We start from the raw sequence: 21,396 nt of genomic DNA on the forward strand, positions 1-21,396 counted from the left end.
AAAATGAACTACTAAAGCAAAAGAGAAAATTCAAGAGGAAGATCTGGACCAAGAAAGTGATAGCGAGGCAAATTGGCCAGATTTGGGCAGTGATCGAGTCAAAACGGTAACACCGGTGAGTTCTAGAAATCAATTGACACCTATGGTGAACTCTGGCAAAGGAATTGCTAAAGCACTAATTATAAGTGAGCAGTCAAGCTCGAGCAAAGTGCAGACTAATGGGATAGTACATGCAAGCTCACCTAAGGAATAGAGAAATGCAGAGCTTGATAACCAAAAGAAAATTCAGCAGAAAAAAATAGAACCATCAGTGACGACGGGAAGATCATGGGCAGGGCTATTCCAGGAGAACAAATTGGCAGCAAAAGGTATGAATCTAAGCTACATACCCCCAGTGATGAAAGATGGTGATGTAGTGGTACAATTGATGGAAGAGGACATCGAAGAAGAGAACCAAAACTGGAATCGAGCAGTTATACTCTATGTATTGGGGAATACACCATCAATTGGGACTATTGAGAGATTCTTAGCTAATCAATGGGTTAATGTTCATAAACCTAAGGTTCTCTTCCATAATGATGGGTATTTCATAGTATTGTTAAATAACAGTGAAGAGAGGGAGTATGTGATGCTGAATGGGCCTTATACAATTAATAGCAGGTCAATTATAATTAGACCATGGTCAGAAAACTTTGATTTCAATGAAGAAGTGTTGAAAACCATTCCCCTATGTGTCAAGCTCCCAAAAAGGCCACTCAACTACTGGAGTAAACAAGCCCTAAGTAAAATTGTAAATGATTTGGTAAAACCATTGTATGCTAATACTTGTACCACAATAGCTGAAAGAGCCTCATATGCTAGGTTCCTAATTGAAATGGATGTCACAAGACCATTGTCAGAGAATATTAAATTGTATGATCCTAGAGGCAGGGTGATTGAACAGATGGTTCAATTTGATTGGAAACCACAGTACTGCCAAACATGCTACCAAATAGGCCATTCATGTAGCGATCAAAAGAACCAGAAACATGAAGGAATGATACAGAAAAGTATGGAAATAAAGTAGAAGCAAGAATGAAAAAAAGTCAGAACTCTTGGGCCTGCTGTAGACAAAATTGATGCTCAAGGAAGATTCCTTGATCAGTTAGAGGTAGCAGAAAATGTACAGCTAAAAAATCAGCAGGAAGCTGAATCATAGTGGCAAATTGCTCAAGGAAAATCTGCTATAAAAATGCAGAACTTACAAAGGATAATGAAGTGGACATTGACAATGCTTTTATAGCACTAGTTGAAACAGCATAGAAGATAGTTCAACTATCTGAAGCCCAAGGTGTGAGGGAGAAGAAGAATAAGAAGGATAAGGAAGGAGTTCCACAACAAATATCCATATCATGATGAATATTATTGCATGGAATTTCAGGGGTTTGAATAAATTATATAAGCAAAAAAGAACTAAAAAAATTTTGCAGAACAAATAAAGTGGTACTTGTGGCCATTAGAGAACATAGAGTTAAGAGAGGCAGTGCAGATTCAATAATAAAGAAGACCTTTAACAACTGGAATTGGGTTGAAAACTACAATGAAGCTCCAGGTGGTAGAATATCGGTAGCATGTGATCCAACTCAGGTGGATTATTTGATGACCAGAACTCATGAGTAATTTATAATGGGGAGGTAACTATGATTCAGCATAGAACCAGTTTTAATTATTGCGTAGTCTAGAGTAAAAACACAATTCAAGATAGGAAAAGCTTATGGGAGGAATTAAAGGTGTCAATGCAGAGTATAAATAGTCCTTTCCTCTTAATGGGTGACTTCAATACTATCATGACTAGTGAGGATAGGATCAATGGAAACCATGTTCAAGAGATTGTGTAACGACCCGACCAGTCGTTGGTTTTGGTTTTTAGAGTAATCAGAATGAATTTGGAAGAACGGTTCTCAGTTTGAAGCTTGAAATTTGAAAAATTTTGATCAAGATTTGACTTGTTAGTATATGATCTCGGATCGGAACATTAATGATTTGGTTAGCTCCATAAGGTAATTTGGAACTTAGGAGCATGATCGAAATGCATTTTGGAAGTCCGTGGAAGGTTTAGGCTTGAATTGGCGAAATTGAGATTTTGGCGTTTTCCGGTTGATAGGTGAGATTTTGATATAGGGGTCAAAATGGAATTCCGGAAGTTGCAGCAGCTCCGTTGTGTCATTTGTGATGTGTGTGCGAAATTTCAGGTCATTCGGACGTGGTTTGGTTGGGTTTTTTTATCAAAAGCGTAATTCGAAAGATTTTGGAATTCTTAGGCTTGAATTCGATGCAACTTTGGTGTTTGAATGTTGTTTTGAGTGTTCCGAAGGTTGGAACAAGTTTCAATTATGTTAGGGGAGGTGTTGGCATGTTTGGTTGAGGTCATGAGAGCCTCGGGTGAGTTTCGGGTGGTCAATCGTGTCATTTCATGTTTTTAAAAGTTGCAGAAAAATGCTGAAGGATTTCAGGAAATTTGACCTTCGCGTTCGCGAGTAGGTCCTCGCGCTCGCGAAGGGTTAGCTGGTGAGGCTGAGGAACTAGCCTTCGTGTTCGCGATGAAGGCTTCACATTCGCTAAGGGCTAGAGTATTGTGCATCGCGTTCGCGAGGTCCATGTCGCTTCGCATAGAGGAAAGTGGTCAGTTGGGTTTGAGATCAGGTTATTCATTGCGTTCGCAGGTGCAGGGGTGCGTTCGCAAAGCGTTATCTGAGGAAGCATCACGTTCGCGATAGGCAGGTCGCGATCGTAAAGAAGAATTTTTGGTCAATGTTATTTTTGTGCTTCGCAAACGCGAGGCGTTGACCGCGTTCGCGAAGAAGGTTTTTTTATGCTTGGGCAGAATGTTTAAATAGCCATTGTCCGCGATTTTGGGGCTAACTTTCACCATTTTTGGGCGATTTTGGAGCTTCTTGAGAGGATTTGAAGAGGGATTCAAGAGATAACACCTGGAGGTAAGATTTTTGAACTCAATACTCGATTCTTGTGTGAATTCTACCTAATTAATCATGGAAATTAAGCCTAAAAATTGAGAAATTAGGGCTTGAATTTGGAGAGTATAAATTGGGAATTTGAAGGGGCAATTGAGGTATGATTTTGATGTTCTTGGTATGTATAGAATCGTGAGAGGATGAGGATTCCATTGATGTTAATTTCGTCGGATTTCGAGACATGGGCCCGGGGCCGGGTTTGAGCAATTTCATGATTTTTTATGCAAATTAGATATTTTCGAGTGGGCTTTGTTCCCTTAGCATATTTTAATAGTTATGTACTGATTGTGGCTAGATTTGGAGCATCCGAAGGTCGATTTGTGAAGGCAAAGGCATCGCGAGCTAGAGTTTGGACCGGATCGAGGTAAGTAATGATTGTAAATACTGTCCTGAGGGTTTGAAACCCCGGATTACACATCGTAGTGTTACCTTGAGGTGACGCACACGCTAGATGACGACCGTGGAGTCGTGCACCATTGGGGATTGTGACTTGGTATGTCCCGTACGATTGTTCAGTCGCGTATTTGATTTGAAATCTTATGATATTCTATATTTTAGAGATTGTTATTATATTTTGGGTTGTACGCCATGCTTGGGGCCTTGCCGGCCTATTGAGACCCTTAGGGGCATTTTTACTATTGTTTTCTCACTCTATTTGTTTAGAAAGCATATCCCCAGTCATGATTTACCTGTTTATTGTTTAAACCTGGTTTTATCACTTTAATTCTTAAAATGTGAAAACTGTTTGGGTTGAGTTCCTTACGTTATTGATGGTCCGAGTGATTGTAAGGTTGATGATTGAGATAGACCGAGGGTCTGATTGTGAGGGTATTGACTAAGATTGAATGAGGGTCTGATTGTGAGGTTAATGACTGAGATAGACCGAGGGTCTAATTGTTAGGTTAATGACTGAGAGAGGTCGAGGGCCTGGTTGAGAGGATTATATATTTATGGATCGAACTGCACGCCACAGCAATATCGAGGGTCTGATGGTAAGGTTAATGACTGAGAGAGGTCGAGGGCCTGGTTGTGAGGATTATATGTATATGGATCGAGCTGCATGCTACAGCGATATATGGATCGGGCTGCATGCCGCAGCAATATGTTGGATGGGGCTGCACGCTGCAGTGATATAGCGCTTGGGCTGTAGGAGGCCCTCCGGAGTCTGCACACCCCCAGTGAGCGCAGTCGACAATATATATATGGATCGGGCTGCACGCCACAGTGATATATGGATCGGGCTGCGCTTTGCAGCGGTTACTATATGGTACTTATTGAGTGTGAGTCTTGATTGATGAGAGTTAAGTCTCGAGTGACTGAGAGGCTTGCCCGAGGGGCTATCGATATACATGTACATGAGTGATGCTTTGCCTGAGGGGACTATTTATGAACTTACTATTTTTTACTCCTCCTTAAAGTGAGTTTTTACTGAATATGTTGATTTAATTACTGCTTTCACTCATCTTTAGATCGAGCCTCTATTGAAAATGTTGAGCAAACGCTTTAAAAAACTTTCATTCAAACTGAAGTTTTTAAGTTATGAAATGGGTATAAATTTCTGTTTTGCGCGAGGGTCTGTATACGAAATATGTTTTACCCGAGGGGCCTATTATGATTTTCATCTCTTTTATTATAAATGGTATTGAACCCCTACTGAAACTGTTGGAAATCATTTTCAAATGATTTTTTTTAAAAGCTGGATTTTTAATGAGACAATTGACTCGTATTCTAATTTGGAAAGCCTGTTGTGCTTATTGAGCTTATTATAAATGTGGATTCATTGTTTCCTACTGCTCAATCTTTATTTACTCTTATTACTTACTAGGTTGGAGTACTCATATTACTCCCTGCACCTCGTGTGCAGATTCAGGTATTTCGGAACCCGATAGCGGGTGTTGATTGCTCAGATGCAAAGTCATCAGAGTTAGCAAGGTGGCTGCACGACACTCGTAGCACTGCTTCCTTCTTCTCATTTTCATTACTGTACTTAGTACATTTTTGACTATTATTTTTTGTTATATTCAGACCGTGGTAGATGCTCATGACTAGTGACACCCCGATGTCGTGCTTGTGTAATTATTTCGGAATTTTCATTTTGATGTTCATTATGAGATTATCGGTTTATAAATGGTATAAAAACAACTTTTATTGAAAAATAGTTGATTTGGCAATGGTGTCGGCTGGCCTTGTCTTCCCGAGAGGCGCCATCACGACCGGGTCCGGTTTGGGGTCGTGACAAGTTGTTATTAGAGCCTAGGTTACATAGGACTCACGAGTCATGAGTAGGTTTAGTAGAGTCTCGCGGATCGGTACGGAGACGTCTGTATTTATCTTTGGGAGGCTGCAAAACCTTTAGGAAAAACTTCACATTCTTGAATTCTTATCGTGCGTCCTTGATTCAGCTTGAAACGTAACTCTTGGAATTCCTTCCAAGCATTCGTATGCACGCATGAGCGCTAGATATCATATATGCATAGATGGCTTGTGATTCCCTGATCGAGGGGGGATATGTGATCTCTGTGTGTTGATGTTGGGCCAGTCTGGAGGACTTGAGGCCGGATTTTGCCTATAGCTTGAGCACTGAGGTGCTGATTGTGTAAAAAAGTATTTTTGAACTTATACATTCGGTAGTGCCCTATTGGTAGAAGTACTAACGGGATAGTTACGTGATGAGTGTGATGTGACTACGAGATGTATTCATATGATTTGAAAGTGACGAGAAGGGTCTGCTGGAGGATAGAAGAACTATTAGGTGCTTGATTTCCATCTTGATTCAAAGTATAGCCCCGAGTTAGGTGCGTGTGAGGAATCTTTTCATGTTTCCTAGTTGGGAGTGAAGTAAATTTCATATTGTTGTATGATTTCAGACTTAGGAGGACTAAGTGACTGCGTAATGTTTATGACAGTGGAATGTATACAGAAATGCCAGTTTGAGGTAAAACATGTGGGTTATATCCTACGGAGTGTTTTGAGGTTGTGTGATCCTCATGTTGTCTGTTAGATGATCTCATTTACAAGTAAAATATAAGTGTTGAAATTTAAATTTGGGCCGCTTAAGAGAGTGAGCTTGACTATTGCGAGAGTGAATGCGAGACTTGCATAAGATTAAAATACCAGGTGCTCTGTGTTCACGAGTGTATGAAGGGTTGAGTTCAAACTCACTATGGTATTGTGGCAACAATAAAGTATATGCGTTATGAGTTATTGAGTGTATTTTGATCTATGGCTTTGAGCCAAGTGGGAGAGTCTGCTATTGATTAGTTGATTGCACGGTTATGTGCTATGTTGGTTCTAGTTTGAGGCGTACTGGTGAATCAGTTATGGCCTATGGAGATTGAGCCTGAGGATGGCACGAGTAAAGGAAAATTTTTGACAAAGGTTATGTCATGCTTCATAGGTGTATGAGAATCACAGAATGTCTTGAGTTGTTGTTGGTAATGGATGCTCGGTGCATAGAGCAGGAAGTTGCTTGGTTGTTCTAGGATGAGGTTACACTCTACGGTGTCGGAGTACTATTGAGGCATGGGTGGTTCTGTTTGTTTGATCAGGCTAATTGCAATTTGAGTAGAGTGAATGACTCTCGAGAATGGTTCTAATGTGTTCAAGATTTTACATGTAACAATTGGTTATTTTCAAGTTGTATGTGTGGCTAGAAACTGAGTTTTCATTGGAAGATGTCAAGATTTGTGGCATTTCCATATCAATTATGGGATTCTATATATCAGTATCAGGAAGGTAAAGGTAACGGATTTAGATTTGTAGGAAGTCTCTTCAGAGTAAAGTACTTTGAATGTGGTGCTTTTGGGAATATTTAAGAGAGTATTCAGTAGCTTATAAGTCTTAGACGATGTGGTATTATGCTTGGGTCTCATGTGGTAATTCTGGGTTGAGGAATTGTGATGTTATAGCAATAAGGAGCATCAAGTTGAAGGTAAATCAGAAGGGAACTCGGATAGATGGGATAACTTGGTAGTAGGCCGAGTCGGTATGGTAAGGATATGATTAGTTTTTGGATGCTTACGAGGTAATGAGTTTCTATAGGTATTTCGCGGCGATTCTTTTGGGTTCTAGTGACCTGCATAACTCGGTTGAGTTAGAAGGATTCAGTCTTTACAGTTTAGTGTTGTGCAAATAGAACTCGGAGAGTTCTAGATGGATTCCACCCCAGTTAAAGAGGTATATTTTACCTATTGGCATGAGGAGCATGGGATGTATAATGATCTTCTCCTAGATGGGATCGAATAGAAAAGTTCTTTGCTGGTTGAGTAAGTAGTTTCTTGTAGCTCGGAGTGGATTGCGAAGTTCTCATAATCTTCATTTAGGAGGTATAGTATATGTGGTATGTTGTGTGGGGTTGAGGTTTGCATGTGTAAGGTCACGGTTCAGTTTTGAAAGAAAGGTCATAAATTCTTAGATAGCATGGGCAGTTTTAGGTGACTAAATGAATGAGATCACCGATTGGTGGCTTGATGAGGGTATACATTTCAGATAGGGCTATGTGCTTAAGTTATGGATGCTTATTGGTATTGCGGCACTATCTTGTCTGACCGTCTGATGATATTCAAGTCTGCTTGGTGGCACAGAAGAATTATAGGTGTACCTCTCATGAGATGATTGAGTACTAGAGGTGTGCTATATATGCGAGCGGCGGAATTGGGATCAGATATGGTAATTAGTGTGCTTTATGGACTTGGAGACTAGAAGTTCTCATATACAGGTTAGCTCGTGGTTGTGGACGTCAAATATGTGGGTAAGTTAGTCAGATGATAGTGTGTGCTATGATTCGGTCATTGTGAACCTTCGGAGGATTATTTATCTATTGTGTGTGACTAGAGTTGATATGTGGTTCATTGATAGACCTATATGGATGTGTGTTTTGCATCGTGACGGCTTTGTTGACTTCGAGTTACCATTGGTGAGGGATGTGTTGATTCGGTTGTTATCGAGCTATTAGTAATCAGGGGGATATATGAGTTACCTTTCCGTGTTGTGAGCCATTAGGATTTGTTGATTATAGGAACATATGGCACGATGTTATTAAGGCCTCTCAGTGGAATTCGAGCGGGAAGAGCACTGGGTATTGCTCGGTGGATGGCATATCGGTTATGTCCTTTCGAGTTGTGCGGTGTCATGTAATTTCCTCGCGGTGGTTATGATGATTGCTTGGGTTTTAGACATCATATTGCGCACGGTTGTTGATTTAGAGCATAGTAACTTAAGGTGTCTCATGTGGACCAGTGTTTGGATGAGGTCGCGCATTGGAGCGAAGTTATGTGAAGGTATGACCTTGCGGGTTAGATTCGTGTGTTCTGTTTATATGATGTGTGATGGGTTCTTAGCCTTGTGTTGTGGTGGTACTGGTGAGCTTGCGGTACAGCTCTTTTATTTGAGTCATTTTCATGAATTGAGTAAGTTCAGATTGTGGCTTATTGGTGCACGGATTGCACAAGTCGTGGCTTTAGTCTGTATTGATGTGTCAATGTCACCAGAGTAGTTGTGTTGGATTAGATGAGATCATCGGGATCTTTAATGACTGCAAACAGACTTGATTTCAGCATGTTGGAAGGATAATATCGAGGTTCAGCTTAGAAAATTTGCGATGATCTTTGCCAAAGGAGAAGTGGCTTCATGAATCGTTGATCTGAGAAAACGGTTATGGCTTACTGTGTGTTTCATTTATCATTGGCAGTATATGGAAGTGTTGGAATGAGACTCTAGTTAATAAGAGGTTTCATATCGATATTCGGTATTGTGGGCAGCTGATATGATTAGAAGTTATTACTGTAGGCGTTTGAGATATGTGGTATATCATGTAATCGCACCAAGGTTGCGGGTATGGGTTATTACAGCTTGTTCGGGCTTAGTCTGAGTATTGATGTGAGATTTTAATCTTGTGGATGAGTTCGGAAGTGGAAATGTGGTTCTAAGTTTCATGGGCTAGGTTGGACTGTGAAATTTCAGTTACACTGTGTTATCGGACCTATGCGAGATAGGGTGACATGGGATCCCCCCGGGTATATGCATGGTAAGGTTATTCAGCGATTGGTTGGCTTTTGGAACAACTCTGGGCACGTTCGAGGACGAACGTATGTTTAAATTGGGGGAGGATGTAATGACCCGACCGGTCATTTTGAGCTTTTTCACTTTGCTCGCCAGTTCTCGGGCATGAATTGCCGCGTGTGATGTATTATGACTTATGTAAATCATTGGTTTTGGTTTTCAGGGTAATCAGAATGAATTTGGAAGAACAGTTCTCAGTTTCAAGCTTGAAATTTGAAAAAGTTTGACCAAGATTTAACTTATTGGTATATGATCTTGGATCAGAATTTTTATGATTGTTTAGCTCCGTTAGATGATTTGGGACTTAGGATCGTGATCAAAATGCATTTTGGAAGTCCGTGGAAGGTTTAGGCTTGAATTAGCGAAATTGAGATTTCGGCGTTTTCCGGTTGATAAGTGACATTTTGATATAGGGGTCGTAATGGAATTCCGGAAGTTGCAGAAGCTCCGTTGTGTCATTTGTGATGTGTGTGCAAAATTTCAGGTCATTCAGATGTGGTTTGGTTGGGTACTTGATCAAAAGCGTAATTCGGAAGATTTTGGAATTCTTAGGCTTGAATTCGATGCAATTTGGTGTTTTAATATTGTTTTGAGCGTTCCGAAGGTTTGGACAAGTTTCAATGATGTTAAGGGATGTGTTGGCATGTTTGGTTGAGGTTCCGAGGGCCTCGAGTGAGTTTTGGGTGGTCAATCGGGCCATTTCATATTTTTAAAAGTTGCAGAAAACTGATGAAAGATTTCAGGAAATTTGACCTTCGCGTTCGCGAAGGGTTAGCTGGTGAGGCTGAGGAATTAGCCTTCACGTTCGCGATGAAGGGTCCGTGTTCGCGAAGGGCTAGAGTCTTGTGCATCGCGTTCGCGAGGTCCATGCCGCGTTCGCGTAGAGCAAAGTGGTCAGCTGGGTTTGAGGTCAGGTTATTCATCGCGTTCGCGGGTGGAGGGGTGCGTTCGCGAAGCATTGTCTGAGGAAGCATTGCGTTCGCGATGGGCAGGTCACGATCGCGAAGAAGAATTTTTGGTCAATGTTATTTTTGTGCTTCGCGAACGCGAGTCATTGACCGCGTTCGCGAAGAAGGTTTTTGATGCCTGGGCAGAATGTTTAAATAGTCATTGTCCGCGATTTTGGGGTTAACTTTCACCATTTTTTGACGATTTTGGAGCTTCTTGAGAGGATTTGAAGAGGGATTCAAGAGATAACACCTGGAGGTAAGATTTTTGAACTCAATACTCGATTCATGTGTGAATTCTACCTAATTATTCATGGAAATTGAGCCTAAAAATTGAGAAATTAGGGCTTGAATTTGGAGGGTGTAAATTGGGAATTTGAAGAGGCAATTGAGGTCCGATTTTGATGTTCTTGGTATGTATAGAATCGTGAGAGGATGAGGATTCCATTGATGTTAATCTTGTCGGATTCTGAGACGTGGGGCCGGGGGCCGGGTTTGAACAATTTCATAATTTTGATGCATATTGGATATTTTCGAGTGGGCTTTGTGCCCTTAGCATATTTTAATAGTTATGTACTGATTGTGACTAGATTTGGAGCATCCGGAGATCGATTTGTGAGGGCAAAGGTATCACGGGCTAGAGTTTGGACCGCATCGAGGTAAGTAATGATTGTAAATACTGTCATGAGGGTTTGAAACCCCGGATTACACATCGTAGTGTTACCTTGAGGTGACACACATGCTAAATGGCGAGCGTGGAGTCGTGCACCGTTGGAGATTGTAACTTGGTCCGTCCCGTACGACTGTTAAGTCGCGTATTTGATTTGAAATATTATGATATTCCGTATTTTAGAGATTGATATTATATTTTGGGATGTATGTCATGCTTGGGGCCTTGTCCGACCTGTTGAGACCCCTAAGGGTATTTTTACTATTTTTTCTCACTCTATTTGTTTTGAAAGCATATCCGCAGTCATGATTTACCTGTTTATTGTTTAAATCTGGTTTTATAACTTTAATTCTTTAAATGTTAAAACTGTTTGGGCTGAGTTCCCTGTGTTACTGATGGTCCGAGTGATTGTGAGGTTGATGATTGAGATAGACCGAGGGTCTGATTGTGAGGGTATTGACTAGGATAGATCGAGGGTCTGATTGTGAGGTTAATGACTGAGATAGACCGAGGGTCTGATGGTGAGGTTAATGACTGAGAGAGGCCGAGGTTGTGAGGATTATATATTTATGGATCGGGCTGCACATCGTAGCATATATATATATATATATATATATATATATATATATATGTATGTATGTATGTATGGATCGGGTTGCACGCCGGAGCGATATATGGATCAGGCTGCATGTTGCAGCGATATAGTGCTTTGGCTGTAGGAGCCCCTCCGGAGTCTGCACATCCCCAGTAAGCGCAGTCGACTATATATATATGGATCGGGCTGCACTCCTTAGCGATATATGGATCAGGTTGCGCGCTGCAGCGGTTACTATATGGTACTTATTGAGTGTGAGTGCTGAGTGTGAGCGCTGATTGATGAGAGTTGAGTCTCGAGTGACTGAGAGGCTTGCCCTAGGGGCTATAGATTTACATGTACATGAGTGATGCTTTGCTTGAGCGGCCTGTTTATGAACTTACTATTTTTCACTCCTCCTTAAAGTGAGTTTTTACCGAATATGTTGATTTAATTACTGCTTTCACTCATCTTTAGATATACATGTACATGAGCAAACACTTTAAACAACTTTCATTCAAACTGAAGTTTTTAAGTTATGAAATGGGTATAAATTTATGTGTTGCCCGAGGGGCTGTATACGAACTATGTTTTGCCCGAGGGGCCTATTATGGTTTTCATCTCTTTTATTATAAATGGTATTGAACCCCTACTCAAACTGTTGGAAAACATTTTCAAATGATTTTTTTAAAAAGCTAGATTTTAAATGAGACAATTGACTCGTATTCTAATTTGGAAAGCCTATTGTGCTTATTGAGCTTATCATAAATGTGAATTCATCATTTCCTACTATCCAGTCTTTATTTACTCTTATTAATTACTGGGTTAGAGTACTCACATTACTCCCTGCACCTCGTGTGCAGATTCAGGTATTTCGGAACCCGGTAGCGGGTGTTGATTGCTTAGACGTAGAGTCATCAGAGTTAGCAAGGTGGTTGCACGACGTTCGTAGTACTGATTCATTCCTCTCATTTTCATTACTGTACTCAGTACACTTTTCACTATTTTTTTGTTGTATTCAGACCTTGGTAGATGCTCATGACTAGTGACACCCCGATGTCGGGCTTGTGTAATTATTCTGCACTTTTCTATTTGATGTTCATTATGAGATTATCGGTTTATAAATGGCAAAAAAATAACTTTTATTGAAAAATGGTTGATTTGGGAATTGTGTTGGCTGGCTTTATTTTCACGAGAGGCTCCATCACGATCGGGTCCGGTTTGGGATCGTGATAGATTGAGATAAGGGATTTCAAGAATTTTCTAATAGATGCAAGATTAGATGAGCTGAAAACTGTGGGAAGGCAATACACATGGACTAACAACCATGTACATAGTAGGATTGATAGAATCCTGGCAAATGAAAAATGGATACAACAATGGCCTTACATGGAGGGAATCATTATGAATCTAGGTTTTTCTAATCATTATCCTCTATATGTGGGATTTGACATCACTAACCAAGTAGGCATGAGACCTTTCAAATTTCTCAACTGCTTGGCAAGCCTAAGTGAGTTTGATACAACTGTAAAGCAATTCTGGAGGAGCAGCAAAAGAGGACCTGCCATGCTATCTGTGTGGAATAAGCTCAAAGCACTGAAAGGGGCCCTGAAACAACTAAACAAACAAGAGTTCAGTGGAATATGGAGTAAGATATAAGCAACAAGGGGGAGGTTAGAAAGTATACAAGACCAAATGAACATCCCAGCTCAAGATGCTGAGATAGTAGCCCTTGAAAAAACTACAAAGTTAGAATTTGAGAAATGACTGATGGTTGAGGAGAGTGTTCTAAAATAAAAATCTTGAATACAGTGCCTTAAACTTGGAGATTCCAATACAGCATACTACCATGCTTGCATGAAAAATAGGCAAGCAAGGAATAGTATTGGCATATTAATCACTAGCAATAGGCAAATCTTATAAAGTCCAACTGAAATGGAGGAAAAATTCTAAGCTTCTATAGGGGTCTACTTGGTACTACAGCAACACAACAACCAGTTGTTAACCCAAAGATCATGCAGAATGGCCATATATTAAATAGGAGGCAACAATTGCAGCTAATAAGACCATTTATCAGAGAAGAAGTGAAACAAGCTATAATGGACATTGATGACAACAAGGCACAAGGGTGTGATAGATATAACTCTTTCTTCTTTAAGAAAATATGGCACATACTGGGTGAGGAAGTAACTGCGTCAGTTATAGAGTTCTTTGAAAGTGCATATATGTGCAAAGCCATCAATTGCAAAATCATCACCTTGATACCAAATGTTCAGAATCCAACAAAAATTAAGGACTTCAGAATCCAACAAAAATTAGTATGCAACAATCACGGACAACCCAAGTGGATATTTATACTAAGGCTGGCAATTCAGCAAAGACTTGCTACTAAAGAAAAGCTAGCAAGATTGGATATAATTGCTGAACAAATATACTCATTATACAACAAAGAAAATGAGATAGTGCAACACCTATTCTTTGACTGTGAGATAGCTGGAGAGATATTACAACAACTACTGGAATGGCAAGGTACACGAAGACCAAAGAAAGCTTGGCAGGAGGAAGTGACATGGCTGGAGCGGGAGAGCAAAGGAAAGAGTGCAAGTGCAGCAGTATGTAGGATGACCCTAGCAGCTGCAGTCTACCACGTTTGGCAAAAAAGGAACAAAGTGATTTTTTAGAAGAAGAGGAGAACAAGTAATGCTATACTACGACTGATCATTCAGAAAATACATATTAAGGTTGGCAATTTTCCTTATTTAGATAGAGCAATGGCTAATTTGAATTGGTATCATGAAGTAAAACCGAGTATGAAGCAGCAGTTAAGCAATAGAAGTAATAGTGATAGGTAACTCCTAGTTGGGGCTTCATGTCCGGTAGGAAGTATGCTAGAGCTTTTTATAGTAGATTGTATGAGTTGTAAATATTATTACTTGCTAAATATAATACTTTAATTACCAAAAACAAAAACAAAAAAACAAATTCTCCCATTGCCAAAGGGCAATCTCACAATTAGATATTTGTGCGTTACTATATGATAGACATTGCTTTGCCAACTTAATCCACACTAAATACTTGTTTCCGTCTGTTACTTCTATTTATATAATTTATTTTTTTAGTGTTTTTTCAACGGAAAAGATCAGTTTCAATATTAATAGAATTCATTAACCAAATAGAAAATTAAAGCATATTTGCATTGTGCAACAAAATTTATAATAAGTAAATAAACAAGACAGATATGACGAAACTGGAGTAGCCATTATTAATTAGTAGGTAATTAATCAAAACAGCAGTAAGAATATATTTCTCTTTGAAATCAAGGTAATAGTATGTTGGTATTACTGTGTTCAAAATCAGAAAACCAGAGAAGTAAACAAACGTTAGTTCAATAAACAAAACGTAAAATAATTCCGACCCCACTGAATGCACAGTGTGTCCTTAAGGAATTTACTCCCCTCACGGTTGCCCAAGGTATACGAATTAATTCCTCCCAGGATAGAACGGAAAAAATATTTTGCGATAGCGGCACTTTAAATCACAGAACTTCAGCGAACATAACAAACGGAGCAAATCACACTTGACACTTATGTTTATTTAGAAAATAATGCAACAATGTAGAAAAGAGGGGAGAATATTTCAGATTTTCCTTCTTTAAAAATGAGGCCAAGCCTCTAAATTTACAGACAATGAAAGGGTGAGATGAAGAGGTGCAACCCAAGAGGTGCCTCTTCCATTTTCCATTCACACCCCTTAATAAAAACGCAGCAATCCCCCACATGAATGGGGAATGAGCATATGTGTAAAAACATGCATCAAAATACAGTGTGATTCACAAGTAAAGATTAATCGTATCTGGATAAGTAGGTTTTCCTTTGAACTTTTCGTAGTGAACTTATGTCGTATATATACTCGGTCAATTGGTATATTTGATATCTTTGAACCGTCAAGCTTTGGTGTATACCTAGACAACCATAAGACACGCAATTAATCCTTAACCGTCTTTGGTTCTCACAATTGTGTTTGTTTCCGCCATGAACACTGCCCGGTTTCATGAGTGCTTAGAGAATGGACCTTTACTTTCATTTCCCTTAAAACGGCTTACACTTCACACTCACATAGGTGATATCTAAACGTGTAATCTTATAGACACACTATCTGGTCATATCCTGCCAGACTTAGCAAATCATTAAAAAGCTTTAAGATTTATTGACTCATCAAAAAGCCTTAATGCTTTACCTTGATTTCTAAACATTGTCTTCATCACGAGAATGGGTTGAATTATTTGATAATGTTAAACCGTCATTCATAACTTTGTTTGATCTCTTTGAACCTAGCTCTTGGGATCTCTAGTCTGCTAGGTAGAGTTACCGCCATGATGACTTGTCCTAGGCCTTAGCCCCATTCCCTTTGATGATATTTCAACTGCCTCTCTATATAGGCCTTTTGTAAGTGGATCTGATATGTTATCTCTTGACTTTACGTAGTCAATCATGATAACACCACTAGAGAGTAGTTGTCTAACTTTATTGTGTCTCCGTCGAATGTGACGAGATTTTCCGTTATATATAACGCTCCCTGCCCTGCCTATTGTCGATTGACTATCGCAATATATACATATAGGTGCCAAAGGTTTGTGCCAAAATAGAATATCTTCCAAAAAATTCCGGAGCCATTCAGCTTCTTCACCGGCCGTGTCTAAGGCTATAAGCTTCCACTGTAGAGCGGTCAATGCACATTTATTTGGACGATTTTCAAGACATCGCTCCTCCACCGACTATTTAGAATCGGTTGAACTGGTGATCTAATTTGCATCACTATACCCCTTTATTATCGCGAGATACTTCTTGTAGTGCAAAGCATAATTTGGACTATATTTCAAATACTTCAAAACTCGTTTCATTGTCATGAAAGTTCAATGCAAACTTTCTTATGTTGTAGACTAATACGTCTCGACTTTCGATGTCATATCAGATTATTGACTACACTTAATGAAGCAATAATATATTACAACAACAGGAATGATCGGCATCAGTTGTGCCTCAATCTTTTAATATATAACACATTTCGCAATCACTCCACCATTTTCAAGTATTTTATGCTATTTATTCATACGTCTATATGATATGCAAATTATAACACCTTCATTTATGAAACAAATCCAACTTTCAATGGATTTTGGTCATGTTCATCGATTGGTTCACCTCATTATAGACCAACGTATTAATATGTTCGTTCATGAATGGTCATATTCATACAAAACATACAAACGCACTTTTTATAAAAAAAATCGCAACCTTCCAGGTGACACCTTTCATAAAAGAGCTAAAAATTATACATGTTCAAGAAAGAACAAAATATTTCTGTAAAGGCACGTAAACTACTTTTGAAATTATAGTTTCATCACTAGTCATCACTAAGACTGAACAAGTAATGAATTCTCTGACTACTATATCAATATCCTTAAGGATTCATGGGGTTCGAAGAATCATATCATCTTGTTATTCAAAATAATATAGACATCACGTCTTAGCTTTTGTTATGCATAAGCTAATGCCCCCACATTTCACATGTTTCATGTGCCTTTTCTATCAACATATAATCCATATATAATCAAACAATGACTACATAATTTAGAGTATTCTTAATGTAAATACACTAGTTTGAAATCATTTGAAAACATTTTAAAGTCAAAATTCGCATGCCATTGTTTGGATGCTTGTATAGTACATAAAGTGACTTAACAAGTCGACACACCTTTCTTTTTCCAGGAACCACGAAACCTTCATGTTGTTCCACATAAATTTCTTCCTCCAAATCTCTATTTAAGAAGGTTGTCTTTTACGTCCATCTGGTGGATTTCAAGGCCATGCACGGTGGCTAACGCTATTACCGTCTGAATAGATGTAATTCTCGTTACAGGTGAGTATGTGTCAAAGTAATCAAGACCTTCTCGTTGTCTTAATTCTTTGGCACTCAATCTTGCCTTATATTTGTCAATAGTACCATCATCTTTCATATTTCTTCTGAAAATCCACTTAGAAAGAAAAGGCTTATTTCCTTGAGGAAGATCAACCAATTCCCAAGTATGATTACTTAATATGAATTATATCTCACTATTGACTGCCTCTTCCAATATTGTGCTTCCGAGGAAGACAATATTTCTTTAAACGTTTGAGGCTCATTTTCCAACAAGAATGTTAGAAAATCTGGTCCAAAGGAAGTAGTTATCCTTTGACGTTTACTACATCTTGGAATTTTCTAATTCAACGTACTTTCCTTTGCTTCTTCCCGATTTCGCTTAGATATTTCACTAGACGACACACATTCCTTTTTATACAGATAAATATTCTCAAAGAATTCAGCATTATCTGATTCGATAACCATATTAATATGAATATCGGGATTTGCTGATTTATGAATCAGAAAACGACATGCCTTACTAAACAGAATCAACAATGTTCGATCTGATTTTTATCTTTTTGGGTTTAAGAACTTACACTTTACCCAAATACCCCCCACACTTGAAAATATTTCAAGTGGGGTTTTCTGCCTTTCCATTCTTTTTATATGGAATGGAGTGTGTCTTGCTATAGGGAACGGGATGAGTATTTGGTTAGTTGTAAGCATAGCTTCCCCCCACAAGTTTTGGGTAAACCAGAACTTATCAACTAGGCATTCATCGTCTCCTTTGACATTCTATTCTTTCTTTCCATAATTCCATTAGATTGCGGTGACTAAGGGATGATCGTTAGGTGAATAATTTCATATTCCAAACATATTTCTTCGAAAGGAGATTCATATTCGATGCTCTTATTACGTTGTTGAGCCAACCACAAGAATTGTTGTTTGTGTCACGACATAGCCAGAATTAATAAATGGTGAAGTTTTTAATCTTCAAACCAATCTGACACATTCAGAATTAATAAACGGTGAAGTTTTTTAATCTTCAAACCAATCTGAAACATTTAGAATTAATAAACGGTGAAGTTTTTTAATCTTCAAACCGAGTAACATCTGATACAACTAGATCTAATAAACGGTGAAGTTTTTAATCTTCAAACCGAACAATATGTGACACAATCAAATTTAATAAACGGTGAAGTTTTTAATCATCAAACCGAGTAGAAAATCACTAAGATTTTAATCTTCAAAACGAGTATAAAGTCACTTAGACTTCAATTTCCGACAAACGAATAGGAAGTCACGAAGACTTTAATCTCAACGAACGAGTAAAAAATCACGCAGATTTTGATCTCGAAGCAGGAGTAGAAAATCACGAAGATTTTATTCTCCATAACGGGTGTAGAAAATCACAAAAATTTTAATTCTCTTTCCAAATGATTTTCCAACTAAACCATTGTACCCCTAAATATTTCAACCGTTTGATATGTGTTATTCTTATTGATCCAATATCTTGTAGTGGCATAAATCACAAAGTTGAGAGAAAAAATAGTACCAGTTTAATGTAGTTCTGCTCTCTTCAAACATCGGCCAAAATAAATTAATCAAGCCCGAAAAGTCGTGCCATTTGGCTCATTCAAAGACAACCGTTCTTAATCATTACACTGAGTGATGTACTCCAAAGCTAAGTAAGATTTTCCTCCCAACAGAGAATAGATCTTCTCATTATAAATATGGTCCCTTCATCATTTGCCTTGTAATCGTGTATCACAGTAATTGTAGGAATATTTATGCCTGCATCATATGCCATTAATCATGATGGCATCTTTGCCAATGCTTAACAAGTATTGGCCATAAATATTGACCATGATCAATGGACATTTCATGTGCCAGGAACTCTTGGCATGACAATTGACAAAGCAAAGGCAACTGTGACTCCTTTCTCAAACGACACAATCAGTTGGTTATTAAACCAGTGCCCTATCAACGTAATTTGTTGGTGGTATAAAATTAATTCGACCTTGTGACTCGTCACACCAATATCATTTTCTATAATTTGGGTTGTGACTTTCCATCAAATAGCACTTTGAATCAATACCACTACTAATAGTAGTTATATAGCACCGTATCTGTGTGTCATTTCAATCTCAAGCATGCATTATTGGAATGCAATTGCCATCACCAGAGCCAATTAAAATTCATGGTAGATTGTTTTATTCAGCATGGCAAGGCCATGTACGTAAGACACAATACAAGCAAACAGTTCTCTGGTGCAAAGGCTAACAGATTTTAAACCAACTCTTCTTCTCCTTTAATTTATGTCTTTCTATATACCTTGCATTAGTATTTTTCCTTTGCCAAAAGGGACACATGTCCATTTGTTGAGCAATTGAAGAAAAACTAATAATTGTATACCAACTTTGAAACTGATCTGGTTTGTCTTCGCACTGGAATGTACAAAATTCATCCCAAAAATATGCACTCCGCATATATATAGAACTTAAAACAAAGCACCACCATCTTCATGTTCTTGCATCGTAGCAAGATTTTTATTTATCAACCATCTGCCAATAATTCTTTTACTCTGTTTAGTCTCCAACAAGCAGATGTTAAGATGCACACAGAAAATAAAAATTAAATTCCTTAAGATTGTTGGTATTACTGCGTTCAAAATCAGAAAATCATAGAAGTAAACAAACGTTAGTTCAATAAACAAAACGTAAAACAATTCTGAGCCCACTGAATGCACAGTGTGTCCTTAAGGAATTTAATCCCCTCACTGTTGCCCAAGGTATACGGATTAATTTCTCCCAGGATAGAACGGAATAACTATTCTGCGATAGCGGCACTTCAAATCATAAAATTTCAACGAACTCAACAAACGAAGCAAATCACACTTGACACTTATGTTTATTTAGAAAATAATGCAACAATATAGAAAAGAGGGGAGAATATTTCAGATTTTCTTTAAAAATGAGGTCAAGCCTCTAAATTTATAGACAATGAAAGGGTGAGATGAATATTTCAGATTTTCTTTAAAAATGAGGTCAAGCCTCTAAATTTATAGACAATGAAAGGGTGAGATGAAGAGATGCAACGCAAGAGGTGCCTCTTCCATTTCTCATTCACACCCCTTAATAAAAACGCAACATAGTATACTCTCTATATATACATACATACTATCAGGAAGAGACCTACGTTCAACCTCCCCTACCCCCGCAGGAAATCAAAAAACTATGGGTTGCATCGATAAAGCAGAAGTTTCAACCGTCGTCCCTCATGTTCTCATCTTCCCTCTTCCTATACAAAGCCCTGTCGATTCCATGCTGCAGTTAGCCGAACTCTTGTGTCTCGCAGGCCTAAAAGTCACTTTCCTCAATACCAACTACAACCAAGAACGTCTCCTCTTTCACACCAATATTGTCGAATCCCGTTTCGACAAGTATCCTGAATTTCGTTTTCGAACCACCTCTGATGGACTTCCTGAGGAAAATCCACGCTCGGCTGAATATTTTTGCCAGATTATTAGCTCTTTGCAAGCCATGGCTGAGCCCTTCCCTGGAGAATTCCTCGCTACAGAGCCGGTGACATGCGTTATAGCAGATGGGCTGTTCTATTAAGTAGTTGATATCGGGAAAGACAAGGTAGCCGGAGAAAAAAGATAGCCAAAACCGAAGCAAACTGTTCCGTTTGTTACCGGAAAGAATGATGCTCATAAAGTTGCAATAAAGGCGTACCACCCGATAGCATTTAATGGAAAATATTATATATCATTTATACACTGCCCGTTACAAAAAAATATGACATTCATCTCTGTCGTTACACATTCTTCAATGACCCTCATTATTGACATTAAATAGGAGCTTGATCCTAGGATCTTATTCCTTAGGTGTAGCTATAAATAGGAAGTTCTATTATCATTGTATAGGCAGGAAGTTCTCTAGAAAAACTTATGCTATAAACTATTAAAAGCTTTATACAATTTGATCTTCTTGCATTTTTTATTTCTTTGTTGTTGTGCCCGGAAGCCCTGCTCCCGAAACTGCTGCTTCTGCCATTTACTCTTCATCCCATGTCTAAGTATTGTATATTTGTTCAATTCTTTTATTAATTCAGGATCGAATTAAATCACTTGTCTAGAAACCACGTATAAATTCAATTGTACTATTTTACCGGTATACAGTTTGGTGCCTACAATGGGGTCTAGACAGTCGTGTAATTAATTTGATCCTT

At 38.6% G+C, this 21,396-nt stretch overlaps 1 protein-coding gene across 1 annotated transcript; it reads left to right on the top strand.

Moving 5' to 3' along the window:
• Positions 1 to 397: 397 nt before the first annotated feature.
• Positions 398 to 1,066, top strand: LOC104223784 (uncharacterized). Its single transcript, XM_009775290.2, has one exon. The coding sequence runs from the start codon at positions 398 to 400 to the stop codon at positions 1,064 to 1,066; it is 669 nt and encodes a 222-aa protein (XP_009773592.2).
• The last annotated feature ends 20,330 nt before the right edge of the window (positions 1,067 to 21,396 follow it).

The sequence above is a fragment of the Nicotiana sylvestris genome, chromosome 3 (assembly GCF_000393655.2).
Source record: "Nicotiana sylvestris chromosome 3, ASM39365v2, whole genome shotgun sequence".
In the NCBI taxonomy this organism is placed as follows: domain Eukaryota; kingdom Viridiplantae; phylum Streptophyta; class Magnoliopsida; order Solanales; family Solanaceae; genus Nicotiana; species Nicotiana sylvestris.

Coding starts and splice junctions, on each gene's coding strand:
- LOC104223784 (XM_009775290.2), top strand. CDS start 398: ATGAAAGATGGTGATGTAGTGGTACAATTGATGGAAGAGGACATCGAA.